At 39.5% G+C, this 25,004-nt stretch overlaps 1 protein-coding gene across 8 annotated transcripts in view; it reads right to left on the bottom strand.

Annotated features, from left to right (window-relative positions):
* The window catches only part of SLC17A1 (solute carrier family 17 member 1), a 206,250-nt gene extending 196,045 nt beyond the window's left edge, over positions 1–10,205 (bottom strand). For all 8 annotated transcript variants that reach the window (XM_065912910.1, XM_065912905.1, XM_065912913.1 and 5 more), the window contains exons 1-3: positions 10,082–10,205; positions 8,745–8,830; positions 4,010–4,182 (exon numbers count right to left, since the gene is read on the bottom strand). In XM_065912910.1, the coding sequence (XP_065768982.1) occupies positions 4,010–4,182; positions 8,745–8,778 (207 nt within the window). In that variant the 5' untranslated portion in view covers positions 8,779–8,830; positions 10,082–10,205. The remainder of the gene's footprint in view (positions 1–4,009; positions 4,183–8,744; positions 8,831–10,081) is intronic.
* Positions 10,206–25,004: the final 14,799 nt, after the last annotated feature.

Raw genomic sequence — 25,004 nt, 5'->3', positions numbered from 1 at the left:
GCAAACAGCTGCTTCCGTGCTGTGCCATGGGGTAGGTCAGTCCATGGACAAGCCATTTAAGAACCATTTCTCAGTTCCCTTTACCCTTGTGGGACTTCTGTTTGTGAGCCCTGTCGGCTTTCAGAGCTAGACCTTTGGGTGGCTTATCTCTCAGGTGCAGGGATGATGCCCAATGCGGGGTCAGACTCTTCACTCCTGAGGGGGGTGTCTTGCTGGGTCAGCTTGTCAGGGGTTTACAGTGAGATTGTGTCTCAGCATTTCCTCTTGGTTATGGCCATTTTCTTGTTCTCCCAATGTGTAGGAATATTCAGCTTTTGATTTTTTTCCAGAAGAAAATTTTCCATAGGTATCTGTATATTTGGTGTGTCTGTAGGAGGAGGTGAGTCCAGGACATTTCTACAGGTTCATCTTCAGCATCTCTAATACTTATTTCTTAAATAGTACTAAAATACATGCCAATTCCTCTGTAGAATACCATGTAGTACTACATTTACTGCAGTTATTAATTTCCGCTTGCCCCTTCTCATCCTTTATCTCTATTCAGTTAACCTTGTTCACAAAACAACATATCCCCCTAACAACACACACACTGATCCCAGAGAGCAAAGTAGCAACACAGAGAATATAATATCATGAAGAGAAGTTCTCAGGCTGAACTATGGGAATAATTGAATGGGATAATGAAGGAAAAAAGACCATTTCTCTTTTTTCACTTGGCTCTGATGCGGCATGTTTTGTTGTCTGTCTCAGGAGTGGATTCCTCTGTCGGTTTTGGCTAGGGGGTCTTGCATCGTTTTGTTACTTTATTAAATCTGACATAAGAAATTCTTAATATTGAATTTACAGTTTGGACTATGAGGAGGTTGCAATATTTTTGGACTCACTGCACAGGAAGAAATTTTAATTTTAGTAGGTGAGGACAAGATGAAAACTTCTTTGGAAATGTCTAAGATAGTCCTCCTCCTCTAAACTGTCTATGTACTCACATAATTAGTTTATTTTAGATAAAGAAAGAATGTTCAAAATGGAACTCTTGGTTGACTATGAAATAATCAACTAGGTAGGAGTGTGTCCTCTCGTCACTATTATCTTGCGCCCTTCATCCTTTGTCTCCCTTTCTCAAATCCCTGTCATCCTATAGCAGTAGATAGTGATGTCTTGTCTGATAGAAAGAACTTCCATGAGAGATTTGGTAGAAGCATCACTTTGAGTATATTGAATATTAATAGTGAGGGGCCTCTATATAGTAGTCAAGTGGTCATGGAAGCTCCAGATCTTTTTCATTGGTGGGAGATTACTCAGAGGATGGAACAAGATGCTCTGCCATATTTTTCTAAATGACAGGTATTTTCCCAAGGGAATCAATATTCACCTTTCCCCATATCAGGTGATTCAGCACACATTTGCTAGACTCTCCCTGGGCAGATTATTCAGAATATTGGGTTGTTTTTCTCATGGCATAAAGCCATCACTCATTATAGTGGAGTGTAGAAACAGAAGAAAAATGGGCACCATAGTTGAATTCAAACCAGTCACCTAAGATGAAATTCCCCACACCAGAAGAATAAAACCTAAGTTGGTATTTCCGTTTTCAATCCATTAACTAGCTATCATTAAATAAAGTACTCTGTATATAAATATGTAAATTATCCTATATAAATCTTAGGAATAAATATATATACATCTGTATGAGTCATAATAAATGAAGAAATAGATAATATCCCAGTAGGTAAAATGGACTAAGGGTATCAATAGATAATTTATAAGAGAAAAAAATGGTAATGGTCAATAAATATAGATCACAGAAATATAAAAATGTACACATTCATTAATAAAGTTATCACAGAATTTCTATCAGATTGGTAAATTTTAAACAAAATAATTATATATATATTTTTGGCTGTTTTGGCAGAGGGAAGACAGAGGCTATTTCTCATTTATGTGTAACACTTTCTCATCTTCCTTCCTTTTCTTTTCTATACTCAGTGTCCCTTATTGCGCTCTCTTTGGTTTCTGTTCTCTCTTGTTTTCCTTATTATTTGCCTTCTTTTCTAAAATGTTCTGTCTAGTATTATCGTATCAGTTTTCTGAGTTCTGTCCATTTTTTTTTTTTTTTCCATTCATCCACTGCTGAGCAGAGAGAGACTTCTATCACAGGGCCATCTCGGCTTTGAGTACCTAAATGTGCTACACTACAGTGTTCCTTCCTAGTTATAGTTACTTTGCTAGTTTTTAGGTTCATTTGTAATTTCAGTTTACAATTTAGGTCTGCTTTGGGAAAATAATCTTCTGGTGAGTTTTCATATTTGAGAATAATTATCTAATTTATTTCTTTATCTAGTACCTTTGTAGAGGAGAAAATGGAATTCCTTTTCTGTGACTCTTATTTGAAGAAGGTCAATTCTCCTGGATTACAGCAGCAGATTCCTGGGGAGGGGAGGAGCAGGGGAGGGGAGGAGGGGGAAGAGGGAGGAGGGGGGAGGGGAGGAGGGGGGGAGGGGAATGGTGAATGTGCCAAAGAAAAGTTTCAACCTTCACAGTTTGAGCTGCCCCTTCTTTTACTACAGTGAAGGAAATAAAATACAGCTTTTTTGAGTAGCCATTTCTCTAGAAAATGGGGTTCTTGATATTTAAACCAAGGCAATGGAATACTCAAGAATTAATTTTGAAAAAAATTGACTTTTTGACAGATTTTTTCAGGTACAGTTGACACAAACTGTGTATTTAATCTTTGTTATAAAGTATACAGCTTCTTAAATTCTTAAATGTGTAACTTCACAGGATATAGAATTTTAGCTTGGCAGATTTTTTTTCTTTCAGTACTTTAGAGGTTTCAGTTCTTTATGTTTGAGTGGTATCTGATAAGAAATCTTCTGTAATTTTTATCCTTGTTCCTCTGTAGTTTTTTTCCTCCAGATTTATTTGAGAGATTCTTTTTGTCTTGGTTTTCTGCAATTTAAATATGTATGTTTGGGTGGTAATTCTTATTGTTTTTGATTAATTTTCTTTTTAATATTTATCCTAAATACTTGGTGTTCTGAATTTGTGGTTTGGTGTCTGCCATTAACTTCAAAAAGTTCTCAGCCATTAATTTTTCAAATATTTCTTCTTTCCATTTTTCCTACTCTTTCTGATATTCTAATCAAGCATGTGTTACACCTTTTGGTACTGTCCACAGTTCTGGGGTGTTCTTAGTTTTTTAAAAATCTTTTTCATTTTAGCTTGGGAAGTTCGTATATTCAAGTTCACTGATTCCTTCCTCACCTGTGTTGATACTACATATGAGCCCATGAAGGCATTCTTTATACCTGTTACAATTGCCATGATTTCTACTATTTCCACCTCTGTATTGACATTACCTCTTTGGTATTGTATTCTTTTCCCATTAGACCCCTTGACATATTAATTATAGTTATTTTAAATTCCCTGTAGGAATTCCTACATATGTGTCAAATCTGAGACCTGGTTCTGATGCTTACATTAAAAAAAAAATCAGGGTGCAGTACATTGCATATAGAGCATTACTCTTAGTGTAAATAGGGGTGAAAATAAGGAAATATTTTATTTGCTTGTGTATTAAAAAAGGGACATAAGAAAAGTATAGTGAAAAAATATTTTTTCCTATCTATTTCCATTTCTTTTTTACTACATCTTCTGACAGATAAGTTATTAACCCATTAGCTTCTGTAGGTGAAATTAACAAAACATGTAAATATACTGTATGTTAAAAACATAAATAAGAAAGAAAACATGTTGATTTCTGTTTCTCATTTAAGATGTTTTCCTTTTTTCTCTTGTCCAAACTTCTCTTGCCATTTACAAATACTGAGACATACTTTAGTCACCGGACATCTTCATTTAGGTTACTACTGATGAGGTAGTTCAAGACTTGAGCTTCTTTTTTGAATAATTACTGTCATATCAATTATGACAACATTCAATCTCTACACAAATTAGTTAGCAAGATAGGATTTTAAACTTACGACTGTGTATAATTTTTTTGATATACCTTTATGTTATCCTGGAGCTCCTTTGTGGAGGTGTTGGACAAACCATGTGACTCCGTGCTGTTCACCATGGCAATCATTGTGAGGCTCATACACACACGCTGTGACATTACTATAACATTACAGAGGAGCAGGAAGACAGCGATTCCATAACGAATGGAACAGAAGTGTGGAACTGGAATGTACAACAGAAAATATCCACTGTTAACACAGCTGACGAAAAAAACATATTTTAACATTAGGGGTCCAAATTTCCGAGTGGCCCTTCCTAAGAAGTGGCCCTTCCTAATGTTTATTTTAAAGGGACCATTTTTTTTTTTTTTTTAATATTATTTTATTAGTTGGAGGCCAATCACTTCACAACATTTCAGTGGGTACTGTCATACATTGACATGAATCAGCCATATAGTTACACGTATTCCCCATCCCGATCCCCCCTCTCACCTCCCTCTCCACCCGACTCCTCAGGGTCCTCCCAGTGCACCAGGTCCGAGCACTTGACTCATGCATCCCACCTGGGCTGGTGGTCTGTTTCACCATAGATAATATACATGCTGTTCTTTCAAAACATCCCACCCTCACGTTCTCCCCCAGAGTTCAAAAGTCTGTTCTGTACTTCTGTGTCTCTTTTTCTGTTTTGCATATAGGGTTATTGCTACCATCTATCTAAATTCCATATATATGTGTTAGTATACTGTAATGTTCTTTATCTTTCTGGCTTACTTCACTCTGTATAATGGGCTCCAGTTTCATCCATCTCATTAGAACTGATTCAAATGAATTCTTTTTAACGGCTGAGTAATATTCCATGGTGTATATGTACCACAGCTTCCTTATCCATTCATCTGCTGATGGGCATCTAGGTTGCTTCCATGTAAAGGGACCATTTTTAAAAACACCCTGAGTTACTCTTGGAAATAAGTCTCCTGAATAACCAACAAGACCATCCCTCAAGTAAACTACTTTATTCTCAAAGCTTACATGACTAGTCTGATTGAGAAACTCTCTAGCTGCTCTCTGACCTCTAGATCCAGATTTAAAGAGCTCCTGTGATTAGATCAGTCCTACCTGGATTTAAGATCAGCTGATTATGGACCATGCTTAGATCTGCAACATCCCTTCAAGCAGCACCTACCTTGGCATTTGCTTAAATAACTGGAGGACGGTATATGTACACCAGGGACCAGAATCTTGTGGGCAATCTTAGAACAATTCACTGTCTGGTCCCAGAAGATCCATGTTCATGCCATATGCAAAACATACTCACCCCATCCCAAGGTTCCTTAAGGTCTAAATCCTCATCAAAATGTCAGCTCAAATTTACAAAATTTAAAACAAATATGGATGAAGTTTCTAAAAGTAAGCCACTATGGGTACAGTATCTATCAGCGAAGTTGTGAAATTAGAGAGACAAGTTACACACTTGCAATGTTTCCACATATAATGGTGGGACAGGCATAGGATAATTGACACAGACATTTCAGTTCAAAAGGGGGAGAAATGGAGTGTAAAAAGAAGTCACTGATTAGTAAGAGTTTTGAAGTTCAGCTAGACAAGTGTTGAACTTTTCTTGAGACCTGGGGATTATCCTTGTGGCCCTTGGCTTTGCCCTCTGAGCTCTCTGCTTTATCCTTTATCCTTTGGTTCCACCCAAGAGTGCAAAGGAGCCATCTTAGAGTACTGTCCATCACATATTCATAGTTACCTAATAGTGTTCATCGGGAATGAATGTTAATTTCATAAAGTTTTTTTGTATCTAATGAGATCATCATATAGTTTTCTTCTTTAATTTGTATTGAATGACAATTATTTACTTTGTAATAGAAAACTATTCTTTCATTTCTAAGATTGATTGGACTTAGTTTTTGTGATTTAAAAAAATTTTTTTAAAAAAATTATGTTTTGCTAATGTTTTATTAGGATTTTTGTACCTTTTAAAAATAGTGTTAATTTTGCTTTACATATTTGAGTCTATTTAGTTACACAAGTTTTTTTTTCAGTAATCCCACTGAATTGAAATTTGTAACATTGTACATTTTTGAAGAATTGTTTGAAACAGTAGATTTTAAATTAGATAAATCAGCAATTATCTAAATAAATTAGATAAATTTATCTAAATTATCTAGTTATCTATCCAATAAATTATCTAGTTAAATAAACTATAATATAGTCATACCACATTCATATGCAACTCTAAAAAATGATGAGGAAGCTCTTTGTGTACAACTGTAGGACTCCATTTAGATACATTGTTCAGTAAAAAAGTAACATTAGTACCTGGAAAATTAGTTTCTTGACATATCTCCCTTTCTAAACAGATAAGAATATTAGATAAAAATTTAATTAAAGTTAACAGTTCATTGAAAGTGTGAATGATCTGGCAGGAAAGATGAGATACTCAGGCCAAAGCTTTTGTGAAGACAGAGTCCTCAAGGCATAGACCTATCATTGAAGGCATATTTTTCCCTGAAGACATTTGAACTCAGGGTGCTTTTTGCCTCCCAGAAAATGGGGCAACAGGAATCAGATACCAATGCCCTGGCAGTGGAAGAGTCTAGCAGGTGACCCTTTCCTTAAATGTTTAGATGCCAAAGACTTGCTGAGTCAGTGAGGGGAAAATCCATTGCCTCCTAACTTTTTCCAGGAGGCAAATATTTTTGCCCTGTTTGAACCTTGAGACTGAGCAAAAGGAAGAAAAAAATGCCTTAGAAATTTAATCATTACCCAGCCCTTCCTTTGCCTTGAAACTCACTGGCCTTGGGTCATCTGCAAAACATTTCAAACCACACATGTATACATACATGCACACTGAAATGACTTGCTCCAAAGCTTTCTGAAAAACCTCATTCTTTTAAAAATTCTCAAAAGCAAAAGGGAAATAAGTAGACCCAAAAATCTGAAGGAAACAGTGGGAAAATTCCTAGAGGAGGAAAAAAAGCCTCTAGAGGGCAAAGGGGAAGCTATCCTCACCATGTGGGGAATAGGGCTTGTCATGGTCAATTAAGGGTACCCTTCCAAGTTTTGCTCATTTTTTTCTCCTCTATATTGCTCCATAAAGAATATGAATTACTTCTAAATAAGTCTTGAATTTGAAAAGGAATCATAGGAGTTTAGAAAGGAATATTAAAAAAATGTATATGTGTGTTTAACAGTCACTTTGCTATACAGCAGAAATTAGCATAACATTGTAAATCAACTATATGTCAATAAAAACAAAGAACAAAAAATCTGAAACTCAAAAAAAGAAATCACACAAAAAGAGAAATCACAAGGAGTGTTCTAAAGTGCCTGGGATTGAGTAACAGTAAGATACTACACAATCAATCTCTGGAAAGAGTAAATTCTACACCTCAGAACATATTTATTAAAAAAGAGAGAACTCCATCTCATTAGAACTGATTCAAATGAATTCTTTTTAACAGCTGAGTAATATTCCATGGTGTATATGGAGCCCATTATACAGAGTGAGGTGAGCCAGAAAGATAAAGAACATTACAGTATACTAACACATATATACGGAATTTAGAAAGATGGTAACGATGGCCCTATATGCAGGGCAGAAGAAGAGACGCAGAAGTACAGAACAGACTTTTGAACTCTGTGGGAGAAGGGGAGGGTGGGATGTTTCGAAAGAACAGCATGTATTTTATCTGTGGTGAAACAGACCACCAGCCCAGGTGGGATGCATGAGTCAAGTGCTCGGGCCTGGTGGGCTGGAAAGATCCAGAGGAATCGGGTGGAGAGGGAGGTGGGATGGGAGACCGGGATGGGGAATTTGTGTAACTCTATGGCTGATCCACATCAATGTATGACAAAACCCACTGGAAAAAAAAAAAAAAAAAATTAAAAAAAAAAAAAAAGAGAGAACTCAAAGACTTTGAAAATGAACAATAGATGAACCCAAAGATCCTAAAAAGAAGTAAAAAGAAGTAAATGTTAAACATAAAGGCAGAAATCAATTTTATATACATATATATGTATATATATCTTTTACATGTTCACATATAATTAAAATTCCATGGATAGAGGAGTCTGGTGGGCTATAGTCCACAGGGTCACAAAGAGTTGGACACATCTGAGCACACAGACACTAGACTAGATAATTTGAATACAAAGGAACAGTATGAAAATACCAAAATAATTAACTATCAAAACTGACACAAGAAGAAATATAAAATTTAATAAGCCACTAACATTTATATAAATTGAAAAAGTATGTAATTTGTTGCCCTCCCTCTCTTTTAGGATTTTTGTCCCCCATAATGTGGATATAACTCTAATCTGATAGCAGTAATTCCATATTGTTTTTCCTCTGCCCTGCTTGAGATAAACAATCTAAAAAATATCCTGTCAATATCCAGCTGTTGATGTTGAAGGGTGCAGTGACTCAAGAACATTCATCCTGCCTCACTTCCATCCATGTATCTGTCTCTGTCTCCTTGAGATAGAACCAAAATAGTCCCCTCTCTTTCTGACATTCTCCACCAAGTGATAAACTGACAGGTGTATAAGAATCAAAATAACAGTGTGAATAATCTTGGTACATGGGTTATTTTATTTAGGGTTTTTCTAATGGAAACTCATTGCAGGGATATTCTCCCCTGACCTCCTTTCCTGAACATTTCTAAGACCCTTTACATTTTAGTCCATATGTTTATGGACAAAATCTTCTCACATGGAATCAATGGTGTCCTGTTTAAGAAGAAGGAAGCCTATGTGATAGAGAATAATTTCTACCTTTCCCTGGAGAGACCTGGTTATCCACTTGCATAATGGTGTTATGGTTGCGTTTCTTCTTGCCTGAAGGGTTTGTTTTCTATCTCCTGCAAGTGCAAAACACACTGATGTCAGCATTACAGAGGGAAGAACTGGTTAAAATCCACCTAGCACCTCTCTCTGCTTTAAAACATTAATCCAAGGGAAATTTGCTTTGTCATACCAGTACGCATTGTTTTGACATTTCACTTTTATGATATTTTTGTTGATTACAAAATACACAGAAAACCGGAAAACTCTAAAAAGCAAACAAGACATCCTGCCAAGTCATAATTCTATATCCAGTGAAGATATCCCTCACAAGTGAAGGAGAAAGACTGTCAAACAAAATTGAGAGAATTCATTGCCAGGAAATCTACCCTGTAGGAATGTGAAAGGAAGCTTTTCAGACAGAAGCATATTACTGTAGGTAGCTCATCAGTAAAGAACCTGCCTACAATGCAGGAGATGAGGCAGAAGCCTCAGGTTCCATTCCTGGGTCAGGAAGATCCCCCAGACAAGGAAATGGCAACCCATTTCAGTATTCTTGCCTGGGAAATACCAAGGACAGCCCATGAGGTCGCAAAAGAATCAGACTTGACTTAGCAACTAAACAACAAACTTGGATGTACAAAAAGAAAGGTAGGATGTCAGAAAAGGAATTAAAGGTAACATACAGTTCTTTGTTTTTCTTATATATTGATAGAGCTAAAAGATTTGTATTTTAAAAATGCTTTTACAAGGAGAGGTAAATCATTCTCCCCACTACCCTGGACAAAATGACCCCTCCTGCCAGGTCTGCATTTGTTGGTGGGAAGCTCGACAAAGTGGGTGAATCAAAGAGTTTTGTCTGTATTAGCACGTATGACATCAGATGTGCAAAAAATACTTAAAATTTCTAAGGCTGGGTTTGCAAAGTATATATAAATGAGCAGTCTTGTCAACCACCTTTATTACCCACTGGGATATCTGGGGCTGCCGTTTATTTCATTATACACACACACACCACCACCATCACAAGCACACTCTCCACGCCACTCACACATACACAAGCATTAAACACCACACAATACACACTTCTCTTTCCTTGTCTATTGACATAACTGTCTACCTCAAACTCATCCCTAGGAATGTTTCTTTCTTTCCCTTGTGAAAAATCTATAAAAAGAGATATTTTTTCCAACTCCCCCATCCAAATTTCCCCAGATTGCTAAACAGCTTTGATAAAATCTCTCATAGAAGCCCTCCTTATTAATCCTTCTGGGGAATTAGTTCTAAACTTCACTTAATGAATAACATAAAAGCATTTAGTTACTAACCTGATTTAGGACAGAAAAGCAATTCCTTTTTGCCCTGTGAAGACTTTCCTCTCAAATTTAAAAAATATTGAATTTCTGGATTTGCTAATTTCAGCCACTTAAATCCTTCACCATATCCTTTGATCTCCCTAGGTCAAAGTTGAAAATTTAATTTTTAACTTCACTTACATTCTTGCCTTGAAACTTCAGGGGAGAGGAGGGAGTCTTAAAATCATCCAATGGATTAGAAACCTCCTAGAAATCTGCCAGTCATTTCATGACTTTAATAGACAGACGCCCCCCCCCCCCCCGACTACCCCACCCCCCAGGCTCCTTCTCTACCAGGAGGCAGAACCTGCCTGTCCCATAAGAGTTTTCAGGATTTTTCTGTTGAGGATGGCTCCATGTCTACACTACTGTTTTGACAGGCATGCTATGGGGTTCTAAATGCTTTATAAATATCCTACTGGCTTTCTGGCCCATCTTCCTTCCCTCTCTTCTCTCCATCCTTCCTTCTTTCCTCCTTTCCCTTCGCCCCTCCTCTTTCCTCTCCTTTTCTTCTCCCCGTCCCCCCTCAACTCTTCCAAAGGTCACATCTGTTTGATATTCAAGCTACTCAGATGGAGGGGCATTTTACTGAGGTGTGTTCTCTGAGGACTATGAATTCCCTCGTGTCATCTCCTGCAATGACTGTAAGTTCTCCTGGTTCAGCCTCCTGTCTATAGCAGTACTTGGGAGCATTTTACCCTGGAACTCTTTGAAGACAAGCTACTGAGTAGATAGGGATATCTAAGCCCTGAAATCAAAAATTTTGCACTATAATTTCCTGCATACTGAAGCATTTAAAAATTTATTATGCTTTTAATGTGCTTAATATATGTTTGGCACATAGAAGATGCTCTATAACATGATCAGGTTATTTTCTATCTAAGGAAATGTTGAAACAGAAGTAGAGTCACAGATAGAGAAAACAAACTTATGGGTACCAGAGGGTAAGTGGGGGAGAGATAAATTGGAAAATTGCGATTGACATATACATACTACTATATATAAAATATATAACTAATAAGGACCTATTGTGTAGCATAGGGAACTCAATACTCTGTAATGGCCTATATGGGAAAAGAATTTTAAAAGAGAGTGGCTATATATACAACTTGTAATTTATACGTGTGTGTGTATATATATATATATAAAACTGATTCACTTTTCTGTACACCTGAAACTCATACAACATTGTAAATCAACTATAATCCAATAAAAATATTTTAAAAAAAATGTTGAAAACTTTAACTCATTTGCCCAAGAGTCTTTGATACCTTGTCATATTCACCTGGATTTTTTGTCTTTTTCTGAAGTCCAGGTTGTGCTAATTTTTATCTGGCTCTTTCAGGATGTTTTTACTATTTGTCCTATCTGACACAAAGGCTGTCAATTTCTGACATTTTCTGGGATAGGGGCCCATTTATTGACTGAAAGTTCTAAGTCAACAGTTGTTTAAAGTCCATGTTTTAGGCAAACAACCTTCCCATCTGGTGTCAATATCCCCAGTTCTAGGTACTGATTACCCAGGAGGGAACCATCATTCTGTTTGCTGACCCCAAAGCTTTATACTGCTTTGTGATACCCTTCGAAATTGCTTCTGGATTCTACATCTGGATTCAGTGTTTTCCTTATTAAGTTTTTAAGTTTAACATTTTATTATGTAAAATTTCAAACACATAGGAAAAAAAGTAGATCAATCTAATATAACCATAGACCCATTAACCAGTTTCCACAATTTTCAATATTTGACCATTTGACTTTCCATATACCATACCCAGCAGTGGTTTTCTGTATTATGTCATGTCATTTCTCCAACAAAAAGTACAGCATGGCTATATAATTCATTAGGACTTGGGAAAACATAACATACCATCATCACATCTAACAAATAAGCAATAACTGCTTAATATCATCTAATATCATGAAAATTTTCCTAATTGCTTCAAAGTTATTCATTTATACTCTATTTAAATGAGGATCCAAACAAGATCCACATATGACACTTAATTGTTATGGCTCTCAGGTCTCTCTGATTTCATAACAATCCTTCCACCCACCCGCATTTTCTATTTGCTGTTTTTTAAAACAGTACAACAAAAGAGTCATTTGGAGAATTACTCTCATAATTTATTTGACTAACTGCATCCTATGTCATTTGATATATTTCTTTATCCCCTTACATCCTGAAAACTCTGGGTATGTAGAGTTGGTTAGATTTAGAAAAAGAGTACTTCCTAGGGGTGTCTGATGCTTTCACCACAGCAGGTTGTCTCACTTTTAGTAAGACTGACCAGTGGGTTCAGATATTCTCAGCTTGACTTATCCACTAACAAAGTACTCATCAACCTTTCACCTGTGGTTTTTAGTGCTTGTTAAATATTACCTAGAATTGTTATTTCATTATAAATTGCAAAATGGTGACTCTAGAATACTATTGTGCCTTCATTTATGAACTGCAATTTTCTACAAGATAGGAAATTCACCTAGTCAAATATTTGGTTACCCTGAAATACAGATCTAATAGGAAAGCCAGGATAAGTACTTAAAACTTTTCAGAGTAATAATTCAATGCCTTAGTAAAGATGACCAAGTAAAATGACCTCATGGAATCACAGTCCTTACTCTATTTTGATGCTCAAATTATCTCTTCTTTGGCCAGCAGGAGTCCCTTCAAGCTGGCTCCCATGTCATTATGACATGACCCTAGTGATCTTGGATAGCTTGTTTTCTAGCACACACTATTTTCTAGGGTTCTCATATATTTTCTGTTCCCAGACCTGGACTTTCTGAAGGAGTGCTGGTTCCTTTCAGAAGGAAACAATATTAAGAGATCACATACTGGGCACTGGGGTGCATCTAGGCTATTTCAGTGGAAGAACTCAGAAAAAATATTTTTTAGAAAAAAACAAATTCTAATATTTCCAATTCAAATTGAATATTAGAGCAGTTTTTTAAAAAGTTAAATTTTATACTCTTGCATTTTCCCCTTATGTTGAACACCTTGGTTCTTAATTACTTTTCTTGCTTTATTGTAATATAATCATATTAACATCAAAATAACACTTGACATTATTGCTCGAATAAATTTTTTGGCCTCTTTTAGAAGCAGACCTTGAGATCAAGATTCCTGTAAAAGTGATTTAATAGGTAGTATTTTCAGAAAAAATATAATGTCAGTAGGGAAGTAGGGAGAAAAAGAAAGGCGCGCAAACAAGGGTGTGATAACAACCTAAATCTGGAGGAAGGTAATTTGGGGTTAATTCTTCAAGGGAGCAATGGGTATAACTTAAACCATACCTCAGAGTTTTTCTAACCAAAGCTAAAGAAGTTGGAGTATTTATATGCCAGCATCTATCTATCACTGGCCAAGGGCTGCCTCCGGGAGGTCCTGAGTCCTCAGGCACTTCTTTCAGTGAGTACAGGTCAAGAAGTTTCCAGCAGCCCAAGGATAGCCCTCAGACCAAGTGATGGGTGTGCTGGCTATTGCCAGTGAAAGCACAAGGGGCATTGGTATTCATGCCCCAAAATGTAAAAGACCCTAGAAGAAATGGGCAGAGCACTGACAGCTTGCTATTCCTCACACTGTCCAGTTCCATTCTCTTTTCAATGAAGTTCATAGCACTGATTCTTTAGGAAGAAAAGATTAATGAAACATTTACACACCCGCAACTGCAATCAGTCCCAAAGACTTAACTGATATTCAAGATCTTCCTTCATCCACCCCTTACAGGTCTCCTCTCTTGGTCAGTCCTTTTGTTGCTTTGGGTTGCTTGCAGAGTACGGTGACCCAATAATTCATCTCTGGAGGTTTGATGCCACAACTCTGTCTAATGTTCAGTTCAGTTGCTCAGTCATGTCTGACTCTTTGCGACCCCATGAACTGCAGCATGCCAGGCCTCCCTGTCCATCACCAACTCCTGGAGTCCACCCAAACCCATGTCCATCGAGTCGGTGATGCCATCCAACCAGCTCATCCTCTGTCATCCCCTTCTCCTCCTGCCTTCAATCTTTCCCAGCAACAGGGTCTTTTCAAATGAGTCAGCTCTTCACATCAGCTGGCCAAAGTATTGGAATTTCAGCTTCAACATCAGTCCTTCCAATGAATACCCAGGACTGATCTCCTTTAGGATGGACTGGTTGGATCTCCTTGCAGTCCAAGGGACTCTCAAGAGTCTTCTCCAACATCACAATTCAAAAGCATCAATTCTTTGGTGCTCAGCTTTCTTCACAGTCCAACTCTCACATCCATACATGACCACTGGAAAAGCCACAGCCTTGATTAGACGGACCTTTGTTGGCAAAGTAATGTCTCTGCTCATTAATATGCTGTCTAGGTTGGTCATAACTTTCCTTCCAACGAGTAAGTGTCTTTTAATTTCATGGCTGCAATCACCATCTGCAGTGATTTTGGAGCCCAGAAAAATAAAGTCAGCCACTGTTTCCACTCTTTCCCCATCTATTTGCCATGAAGATATGGGACCAGATGCCATGATCTTTGTTTTCTGAATGTTGAGCTTTAAGCCAACTTTTTCACTCTCCTCTTTCATTTTCATCAAGAGGCTGTTTAGTTCTTCTTCACTTTCTGCCATAAGGGTGGTGTCATCTTCTTATCTGAGGTTATTGCTATTTCTCCTGGCAATCTTGATTCCAACTTGTGCTTCCTCCAGCCCAGCGTTTCTCATGATGTCCTCTGCATACAAGTTAAATAAGCAGGGTGACAATATACAGCCTTGACATACTCCTTTTCCTATTTGGAACCAGTCTGTTGTTCATGTTCAGTTCTAACTGTTGCTTCCTGACCTGCATACAGGTTTCTCAAGAGGCAGGTCAGGTGGTCTGGTATGCCCATCTCTTTCAGAATTTTCCACAGTTTATTGTGATCCACACAGTCAAAGTCTTTGGCATAGTCAATAAAGCAGAAATAGATGTTGTCCTGGCACTCTCTTGCTTTTTCGATGATCCATCAAATGTTGGCAATTTGACCTCTGGTTCCTCTGCCTTTTCTAAAACCAGCTTGGACAGCTGGAAGTTCATGGTTCACATATTGCTGAAACCTGGCTTGGAGAATTTTAAACATTACTTTACTAGCGTGTCTAATGTAGTTGCTGTAATTACCTATTCATAGTTAAAAAGGGCATGGGATTTCCCAAGCTCTGGACATACTTGTCGCTGTCCCTTTTATGTAGTAGCAGCCAACCATCTCATAATGATCAGGGTTAATTACTCTGGCCAGTCTGGTGACTCCTTTCTTTGGCTCTTGGGTCTACCAGCAAGAGGATCCCAACATGACAAGTCAGCACTCATAGTTTTAGGCATTTTGGAACCCTTACTGAGCCCATTCCTGGAAGTATTCCTCTTTTCTGGGAACTAGGACTTCTATACATGCTGAAAATAGAGTTCTATTAATGATATGCCATCTGGCAAAACATATGCAATTAAGACTACCATTGGATTAAGTGGACTTCTCAGTTGGCACTAGTGGTAAAGAACCCACCTGCCAGTGCAGGAGATGCAGGTTTGATCCCTGAGCCAGGAAGATCCCCTGGAGAAGGAAATGACAACCCACTCCAGTATTTTTGCCTGGGAAATCCCATGCACAGAGGAGTCTGTCAGGCTATAGTCCATAGGGTCACAAAGAGTCAGATACAACTGAAGCGATTTAGCACCCACTGTCATTGGATTTGGAGAAGGCAATGGCAGTCCACTCCAGTAAATCTTGCCTTAACAATCCCATGGATGGAGTAGCCTGGTGGGCTGCAGTCCATGGGGTTGCTAGGAGTCGGACACGACTGAGTGACTTCACTTTCACTTCTCACTTTCATGTATTGGAGAAGGAAATGGCAACCCACTCCAGTGTTTTTACCTGAAGAATCCCAGGGACGGGGGAGCCTGGTAGGCTGCTATCTGTGGGGTCGCACAGAGTTGGACACGACTGAAGTGACTTAGCTGCAGCTGCCGTCATTGGATTAAGTCTATGGTAATTCCTCAACTTTTGTTACAATCCATTTTTGCTGGGGCCACATAATGGTGAACTGAATGGCAACACGGTAAAGGCCATTATCCGAGTATCCTGTAAACCTTTTAAAATGGCATCACTCTCTGCTATTCCACCTGCCATGCAGTATTGCTTTTGAATTGCTAATTTGCCAGTAATGGACCATTTCAGGTATTCCATTTAAGCTTATATAACATTAAGTCTTGAGTCATAGCATTATATCCCCATATTGTCAAAGTCTCCCTTATCCAGTCTTACATTCTGCCCCAAAACCCTGCTCCCATATTTCAGGCACACTCTCCTGATCCCTGATACTTTGTTGGTGAATAATCCCTTCCCTCCCTCAGTGGGACCAGAACTATTCCAGGTAAGACACACTAAGGTCTAACCTAGTTATTTGTTTCATGTTAGGTTTATTATTTGTTGGATATTAGAGAAGAAGAGAATAGAACTTGAACAGTCTTCAGAGAGGCTGCTATCTGCCAATAGCAGAGCAAATAAGTTTCAGGTTTATCTAAAATGTGATATTAGCATAAGAGACTTTTTGTGCCTTTAAATAGTCTTATGTTTTTGCTAATCTAACAATCAAATCTAGTCTTTAGAGTATATCTTCCCTCTATTGGAGACTGTAATATCTATGTGCTGCCAGGGAGGTTTTCTGACTTTCATACCATGTTCTTAGTCGCTCAGTCATGTCCAGCTCTTTGTGACCCCATGGTCTATAGCCCACCAGGCTCCTCTGTCCATGGGGATTCTCCAGGCAAGAATACTAGAGTGGTTGCCAAGGTCTCCTCCAGGGGATCTTCCATATCATGCTGATATCATTCTCTCATTTGAGTCCCTCAGTGGTTCTGACCAACACACAGCCAACCTCGAAGTTGTTATAATTGCTATTCCTCCATATGGCTCAAGACTAGAAGTATTGACTAAGCCAGGGCATGCCCTTTCACCTGTATCTCACTTCCCATCCCAATGTTCTCCTACCGTTACAGTAGGCCAAGACTACTACTGCTACCCTTACTAACATCAAATGTGTCAGTGTCACCTGACTTGAGTGATTTAACTCCAGAAGTCTATCCTGAGACTCTATCTCCTAGGTTCCCTTGTAGAAACAGTTGTCTTGGATCAAGTTCTCTAGAGTCAGATCTTAAAATGATTCTTATGAAAATGATCTATTAGGACACATTCCCAAGAAAAAACTGTCAGAGAAGAGAAGATCTAGAAGGGATATCAAGTAAGTTTCAGATCAATTCTTAGGAAGTTTGGAAGACAGTGTATTTGTCTCAGAGTAGGAGCAAGGAAGTTGGAGTATTTATATCTCTGTGGCAATGAATTATTGATCTCTTGTCCCTGGAGGACATAAATTCTCAGGCATGTTCCTGTTGGTAGGCAAAACAGGCTCCTATAGCCTGAGGGCAGCTCTCTAGTAAGGCAAATAGGTGCCAGGTACTGGAAATGAAAGCTTACCTCAAATTAGTATGTGTTCTGGTAAGGCAAATGGAGGATGTGTATTGCAGTTACTGCATGTAGTTGAAGATTTCTTTTTGATGGGAAAGAACCTCTACATTGATTTTTTAGCACACATATAGCTAAGGTAGGGATTGTCTCAGGATGAACCTAAGCTGTTTCTATTAATAATAGTAAAATCAAAATATACTTGGTTTATGGAGAAATCCAATGGAGTAATTCTCACCAGGAATCTCTTCATAAGTGACTAAAGATCCCCTGGGAACAAGGAAAATCAGAAAACAAAAAGGAATGATGGAGGCAGGCACACAATTTCAATATTGCTGATTCAGTAACAATGACATAGTAAATAGAGGCAGTTATTGACAGAGTAAAAGTGAGTGTGGTTCACCCTTCAGACTTCATGAGGAAAGAGGGGTCTGCAGTTAAAAACTAAAGGAGCAGTTTTACCAGAATCTCTTTAAGACATGGTGCTCAAGATAGTTCTGCTTGAAACTCATGTAATGAAGTGGGAAGGGACACTTGGAAGATATTGGTTGCTGGGCTGCACCCCACAGGCCTGCAAGCCCTGTACTTGCCCATCCTTGAGACTGAAGAATGAGCCTAGAGTCATTGACAGAAACTTTAGTGGGTTAATGGATAGAGAATCCTATATGTTTGAAGCCAGGTCCTGAAGTGACAGACCCCATGTGGGGAGGAAGGCAGGCAGGACGTGGCAGCAGTCTTAATTGGATTGGGGTGGCGGGGCAAGGAATTTATAACGGAATTGATATCAGGTTGGCTCCTCAGTTACCATGGAAACCAGCAACTAGGGCACATCCCTCACAGCCCCTCAGGTTAACCACCATCATGAGAGCCAATGTTTTGCTTTAATAAACTAAAAGTGGAGCCATTCTGGCCTAAGGAGCAGGGGGAAAGCATGCTCATATGAGGGACTGAGTCAAGTTGGCTCATTGGTTACCAGGGAAACCAGCAGAGAGGCATGCCCCTCATGTCCCCTTTGATAAGTAATTATAATGGAAATGTTCTGATCTAAAGTTAGAACAATCATTAACTGGGGCTGCAGCAAGTTTGAAGGATGGTCGGTAGTGTGGGTAGGGAGTAGCTGAAGCAGGCACGGGATGAGCAGATGTACAGAGAGCGAGAGAACAGCCACCTTGAGTGGCCTGACAAAACACCCCTCCCCTATACACCCTGCACGATCCTTACAATCCTGCTCCCCCACCTCTTACCTTCAACATTATCCCTGGGGTCAGGTATGCAGAAGTGAACTGCAACTAAATACCACAAATGCAATATAGATGACAGCAGCTAAAGAGTGTTAGGAGTCCAAGAGGTGGGCAAACTTGAGTCAGGCCCTTATTGGGTCAATTTTTCATGGAAGGTCCAGAGGAGGACCACATTGGCATCTCCCTGTAGACCCAGCAATCCAACTCATTTCTTAGGGAGGCCACTGTTGTCACCCAGTCTGTGAACAGGTTCCCTCTGCTCAGACTAAGGATGAAACATAAGTTGTTTAATAGGCGCAGTACAGGGGAGAGCATGACCATTAAGCAAAATACAAGCAGTATCTGCATTCTGAAATAATACCACCCTTGTCTGTGGTTTCTGTCCTGGCCTGAGGACCTCACCACCCATCTACCTGCGGACCCCATAGCTGAGAGCTGAATACTGGAGAGGTCATATAACAAGATCTCAGGGTTAGTAGAATGGCATCCTTCTCCAGCAGGGGGCCCAGATTAGTTAGCTTAGTCCTTTTAGGTGGGGCCCAGGAGGAGGAGACAGGTGAAACCTGTAAGTCCCTTTCTAATTCTCTTCCCCATAAGCCTGCAAATCCAAACCACGGGGACTTACCTGCCAGTCTCAGGGTCATGTTTTTATAATGTGGTTCACTGGGGAAGATCCTATGATGAGGGCAAAAGTGAATTATTTTCCTGACCAACAGTTGGCAACAGTCCTTCTGTGGTCAACTAGGGAACTCGATGACACTGACTAGTTGCCTCTGAGTTAAGATGGTGTCAGCACTGGGACCACTGCTCCTGGGATGTGTCCACCACTGAGGGAGTGGGTTTTCTGTCTCAGATGTTGAAGCAGCTCATTCACAGCCCAGCAGCAATGGAGTTGTGAGGCAGGGGAAGATGCCACTGTGTGTCATTCTCACAGGCCCATTCCTGAACTTCATGGTGAAATAGTGGATTCCCTTGTCACTACTGGTGTCCATGGGGGTCCTGAATCTCACACACAGCTGTTCTAGACCCCTAACAGTGGCTTATTCACCAGCTGTCTCTTTGGAATCTAATGAGCCACGAGCATGGGGCTGCTACTTTTAAACTAGAAAGAGGCTCTGTGGTTAACAGGATATCGTCAACATAATGGAAAGAGAAAGATGCTTCTCATAGTAGACAGCTGCCACAAGGCCCCACATGCTAGTGAACAGCCCACATGCTCAGAGTCACCCCTGCAACTTTCTGCTCCTTGTCCTTATTTCCTAACATCTCGCACTCACAAGGGTTTCCTCCATCTTCTGGCTGACTCACCATTCTGCACCCTGCAAGCCTCGTACTTGCCCAGCCTTGAGACCAAAGAAATAACCTGGAGACAGTGACGAAGAGAGCAGTTGGTTATTGGACAGGAGACCGTATATGTCTGAAGCCAGGTCCTGGAGCAGCACCTCCACAGCGGGCAGCAACCAAGGAGCAAAACACCCAAGGGCCAGGCCTGGGGACGTTACCATTTATAGGGGGAATGACATCAAGGAGGTTGGCTCATCAGTTACCAGGGGAACCAACAGCCGGGGCACTTCCCTCCCAGCCCCTCAGGTTAACGACCATCATGAACACAGCTGTTTCCCTTTAATAAGCTAGCAGGTGGAGCTGTTCTGGCCTAAGGAGCAGGTGGAAAGCACATTCCTGTGAATGGAGTGTAGGTGCATGTGTAGGTCAAGCAGGGGATGTCCAGAGAGCAAGAGATCAGCCACCTTGAGAGGCCTGACCATACGCTAGTGCTTTAACTCAGTTCACCAGATATTCGTTAAAAATGCTTATTTTGAAGATTCAAAGGAGCATGGCACAGCCTTGGAATGTCGGGGCCTTCAGCACGTCAGTCACATCCATGTAGTGCTCTCAGTGACAAGATTGTGGTTGTTCAGTCACTAAGCCATGTCTGACTCCCTGTGACCCCATGGGCTGCAGCACACCAGGCTTCTCTGTCCTTCACTATCTCCCAGAATTTGTTCAAATTTATGTTCATTGAGTCAGTGATGCCATCTAACCATCTCATCCTCTGTCGCCCTCTTCTCCTTTTGCCTTCAATCTTTCCTAGTGTCAGGGTCTTTTCCAGTGAGTTGGCTCTTCACATCAGGTGGCCAAAGCATTGGAGCTTCAGCTTCAGCGAGGACTTGTCATTTGTGTGGGCCCTTTCCAAGCTTCCACTGGAGGAAGGCAGGGTGCTAGAAATATGTTCATGTAGCCTTAAGTGTTTGAACATTTTGGCCAGTTTTAATCACAGTTGTGTCTCCATTCTGTTGGCCTCCGTGAGTGCTGGGTGATGAAGTGATGGATGCAACTGTTTAATACTGATTAAGACAAAGCTTAAGTGGGAATATGTTTAATTTGGGCTTGAAATTAGGATATGATTGTGTGGTTTGGGTCAATAATGGGTAGAGTTAAATTACTGCTAGCTAAACTTGTAAAAGAACAGCTTCCTGGGACACTTATTATATCATCCATAATGCCTACTCATGTGTGTAATGGAATTTAAATACAATGAAAAGGAGTGAATCAAATGAACATGGGGTTTCCCAGGTGGAGCTAGTGGTAAAGAACCTACATGCCAATACAGGAGACCTAAGAGACACAGGTTCAATCCCTGGGTCGGGAAGAACCCCTGGAGAATGGCATGGCAACCCACTCCAATATTTTTGCCTGGAGAATCCCATGGACAGAGGAGCCTGGTAGACTATAGTCCACAGGGTCACAAAGAGTCGGACATGACAGAAGCATGCAAGCACACATAGTCAAAAAACAAAACAACTGTGGTGTGGGGAAAATACTTTTGTATGTGTTTTGAATTTCAGAAAAGACAACAGACATCACTTTTAAAAACTTGATTGCAAGGAAGAGAAGAATCAAATTTCTGTCTTTAGGAGCTCTCATTGTATAGTATATAACTTAAAAAATATAATACACCTAAAGTTAGGACCATGTTAATCAACTGGTTCAATTTTAAGTCATCTTTCATTTTCAATGTAGGCATTTTAATAATATATTTAATAATCAAGATCTTTCTTCTGATACAAGCATATGGAGCCTTTAGGTTATATGGCCCACCAGGAAAAACTTACAGGTTTCATTAGTAATTTTTTTTTTTCTTTTGTCACATTAATATCATAGGGAAGAAGGAGGGTTCACCAAACAAAAATGTATCTACTTTGGAACTTCTTAATTTAGTTCAACAAGTATAGTCAGGAGGCAGTTTGCTGAGAAAAAAAAAAAAAAAAAAAAAAGGATGCCCTTACTTCCCCCCCCCCCCCAGCTTTATTGGGATATAATTCACATGTGACATTGTATAAGTTTACATCATGTTGACTTGAAACACTTATATTTGCAATATGGTTACCACCCTAGTGTTAGCTAACACCTCCATCATGTCACGTTATTACCATTATTACCATTTCATTTTTGTGTTGAGAATGTTTAAGATTTACTCTTAGCAACAGTCAAGTGTAAAATATATTATTCACTATAATCACTATGCTGTACATGAGATTCCCAGAACTTGCTCTTCTTATAACTGGAAGTTTGTACTCTTTGACCAACGTCTCCCCTTTTCCCCTATCCCCCAGTCACTGGTAACTCCCATTCTAATCTCTACCACTGTAATCTTGTTTCTATGAATTAGGCTTTTTTAGATTTCCCTGATAAGTGATATCAAAATATTCATCTTTATCTGACTTATTTTACTTAGCATAATGCCTTCAAAATCCATTCCTGTTGTGCAGAATGTCTTTCATTTTCATGGCTTAAATAAACATCTTCTTTATCCATTCGTCATTGATGGACAATTGGGCTGTTTCCATATTCTGGCTATTATGAATAACGCTGCAATAAACATAGAAGTGCAGATATCTGAGATACTGTTTTCATTTCCTTTGGATACATAGAACTGGGGCTGCTGGATCATGCAATAATTCTGTTTTTAATTTTTTGAGGAATCACCATACTGTTTTCTTTAGTGACTGCCTTTTCTTTAGTGGTTGCCATAACTACCTTCCCATCAACATTGTACAGGGGTCCCTTTTCTCCCCATCTTCACCAACACTTGTTATCTCTTGTTTTTTTTGATAATGGACATTCTAATATGTATAAGATGATATCTCATTGTAGTTTTGAATTGCATTTCACTGATGATTAATGATGTTGTGCATTTTTCATGTAACTGTTGGCCACTTTTATGCCTTCTTTTGGAGAATGTCTATTCAGTTCTTCTACCCATTTTTAAGTCAGATTTTTTTCATTATTGAGTTGTATGAGTTCTTTATATTTTGGATATTAACCTCTTATCAAACATATGATATGCTTCCCTGGTGGCTCAATAGTAAATAATCTGCCTGCAATTCAGGAGCCGAAGGAGATACAGGTTCCTTCCCTGGGTCGGGAAGATCCTCTGGAGGAGGGCACAGCAACCTACTCCAGTATTCTTGCCTGGAGAATCCCATGGACAGAGAAATCCCATCATGGGCTACAGTCCATGGGTTCACAGAGAGTTGGATATAACTGAAGTGACTTAGCATGCATGGAAATATATGATTTGCAAATATTCTCTTCCATTAAGTAGGTTGTTTTTTAATTTGTTAGTGGACTTTTCCCCTGTAATCCCATTCTTAAAGAGAAAATTCTTGTTTCAGATTTTACATTTTCTTTCTATACCTTCAAGGCAGACTCCTATATTTGAATCCTTACTGTGTTTTCAAAGACCTTGCTCCATCTTGTCACCCTGTCCTTCCATAACCTCACTCCCATTCCAGCCTTTCTTCCCTAAAGCTTCTCTGGGCCAGGTTCCTTTCCCCACTAGGTCACTCTTCCTTTCCCTCTGTTCTCCTCTGGCTATATTCCCATCCCTTCCTCTTCCCAACTAAACTTTCTGAAAATAATTTTCTTGTTTCCTCTGCTCTCTCATTCCTCTTCACCCACCATCAAACTGCAAAATGACCTGCATACCCACATCTCGGCTGGGTATGTCATGAAAAAGCCATCAGTGAACTTCTAACACAAGGTGACTGTGTTCCTTTTCCGACCTCACCAACCCGAATTGCAATGTACTTATTGTTGCTCTGCCATCTTTCTTTAAGGCCACGAGTTCCCATGATAGTTGTGTCCCCCTATTGTTCCTCACACATACAAGCCTGACCGTTTAATCTCTGTTGTGTGTGGGCATTTCTTATTCTGTCCACTCCTTGAATGTTGGCATTCTGTCTTTGGCTTGGTATTTTTTCATTCATAGGCTCTTCCTGACCACTACACATTTAGTTCTTTAGTACTGAGCATACATACTTTTATATCTTCGCCTCTATCCCAGTCCTTTTTGCAAATTTCAGATATACAATCAGGGTTTTGTTGGGCTTGCTGTTATGCATTGAATTGTCTCCCCCAAAGATACTGAAATCTCCCAGTACCAAATGTCACCTCATTTGGAAGTAAGGTCTTTGCAGATAACCAAGTTAAGATAAAGTCATTAAGGTGGGCCCTAATTAAATATGACTTGTATTTTTATAAATTAGGGGATTTATTTTTTGGCTGCGTCTGTGACTTGTGGGTTCTTAGGTCCCTGACCAGAGATCAAGCCCCGGCGAGAGCAGTGAAAGTGCTGAATCCTAACCACTGGACCACCAGAGGATTCCCCAAACAGGGAAATTCTGACACAGAGACAGATATGTAGAGAGAGGAGATGAGATGAAGACACACAGAGAAAGCGATCTACATGCCAAAGCATGCCTGGAGCTACTGGAAGAGAGGCATGGGACAGATTCTCTCTCACAAATCTCAGAAGGAACCAACTCTGCTGACATTTTGCTTTTGAACTTCTAGAACTGTGAGACAATAAATCACTACTCTTTAAGCTACAAGCCTGAGGTATTTGTTATGGCAGCCCAGGAAAGTTATACACACACCTGCTTGTTTACCCCACTTTTACTACTAATTCATGTCTCAAAGTCAAATCATTGTCTTCCCCCTGAAAAGGACTCTTCCTGAATTCTCTGGCTTAGTTATTCAGACCACTCTTTATCCCATATCGAAGGTTAGAGGCCCAGGACTCCTATCTCCTCTCTTCTCCTGCATCCATCTAACCCAATGCCATGATCTTTCAATTCTACCCCCTGAACATTATTCATGTCTCTCTTCTTTCCATGCCAGCTCTTCTAGCCCTAGGTCAGTCCTC

The sequence above is a fragment of the Muntiacus reevesi genome, chromosome 20 (assembly GCF_963930625.1).
Source record: "Muntiacus reevesi chromosome 20, mMunRee1.1, whole genome shotgun sequence".
Taxonomy (NCBI): Eukaryota; Metazoa; Chordata; class Mammalia; order Artiodactyla; family Cervidae; genus Muntiacus; species Muntiacus reevesi.
Note: the sequence above shows the minus strand (reverse complement) of the source record. Positions and strands in the feature narration are given on the sequence as shown.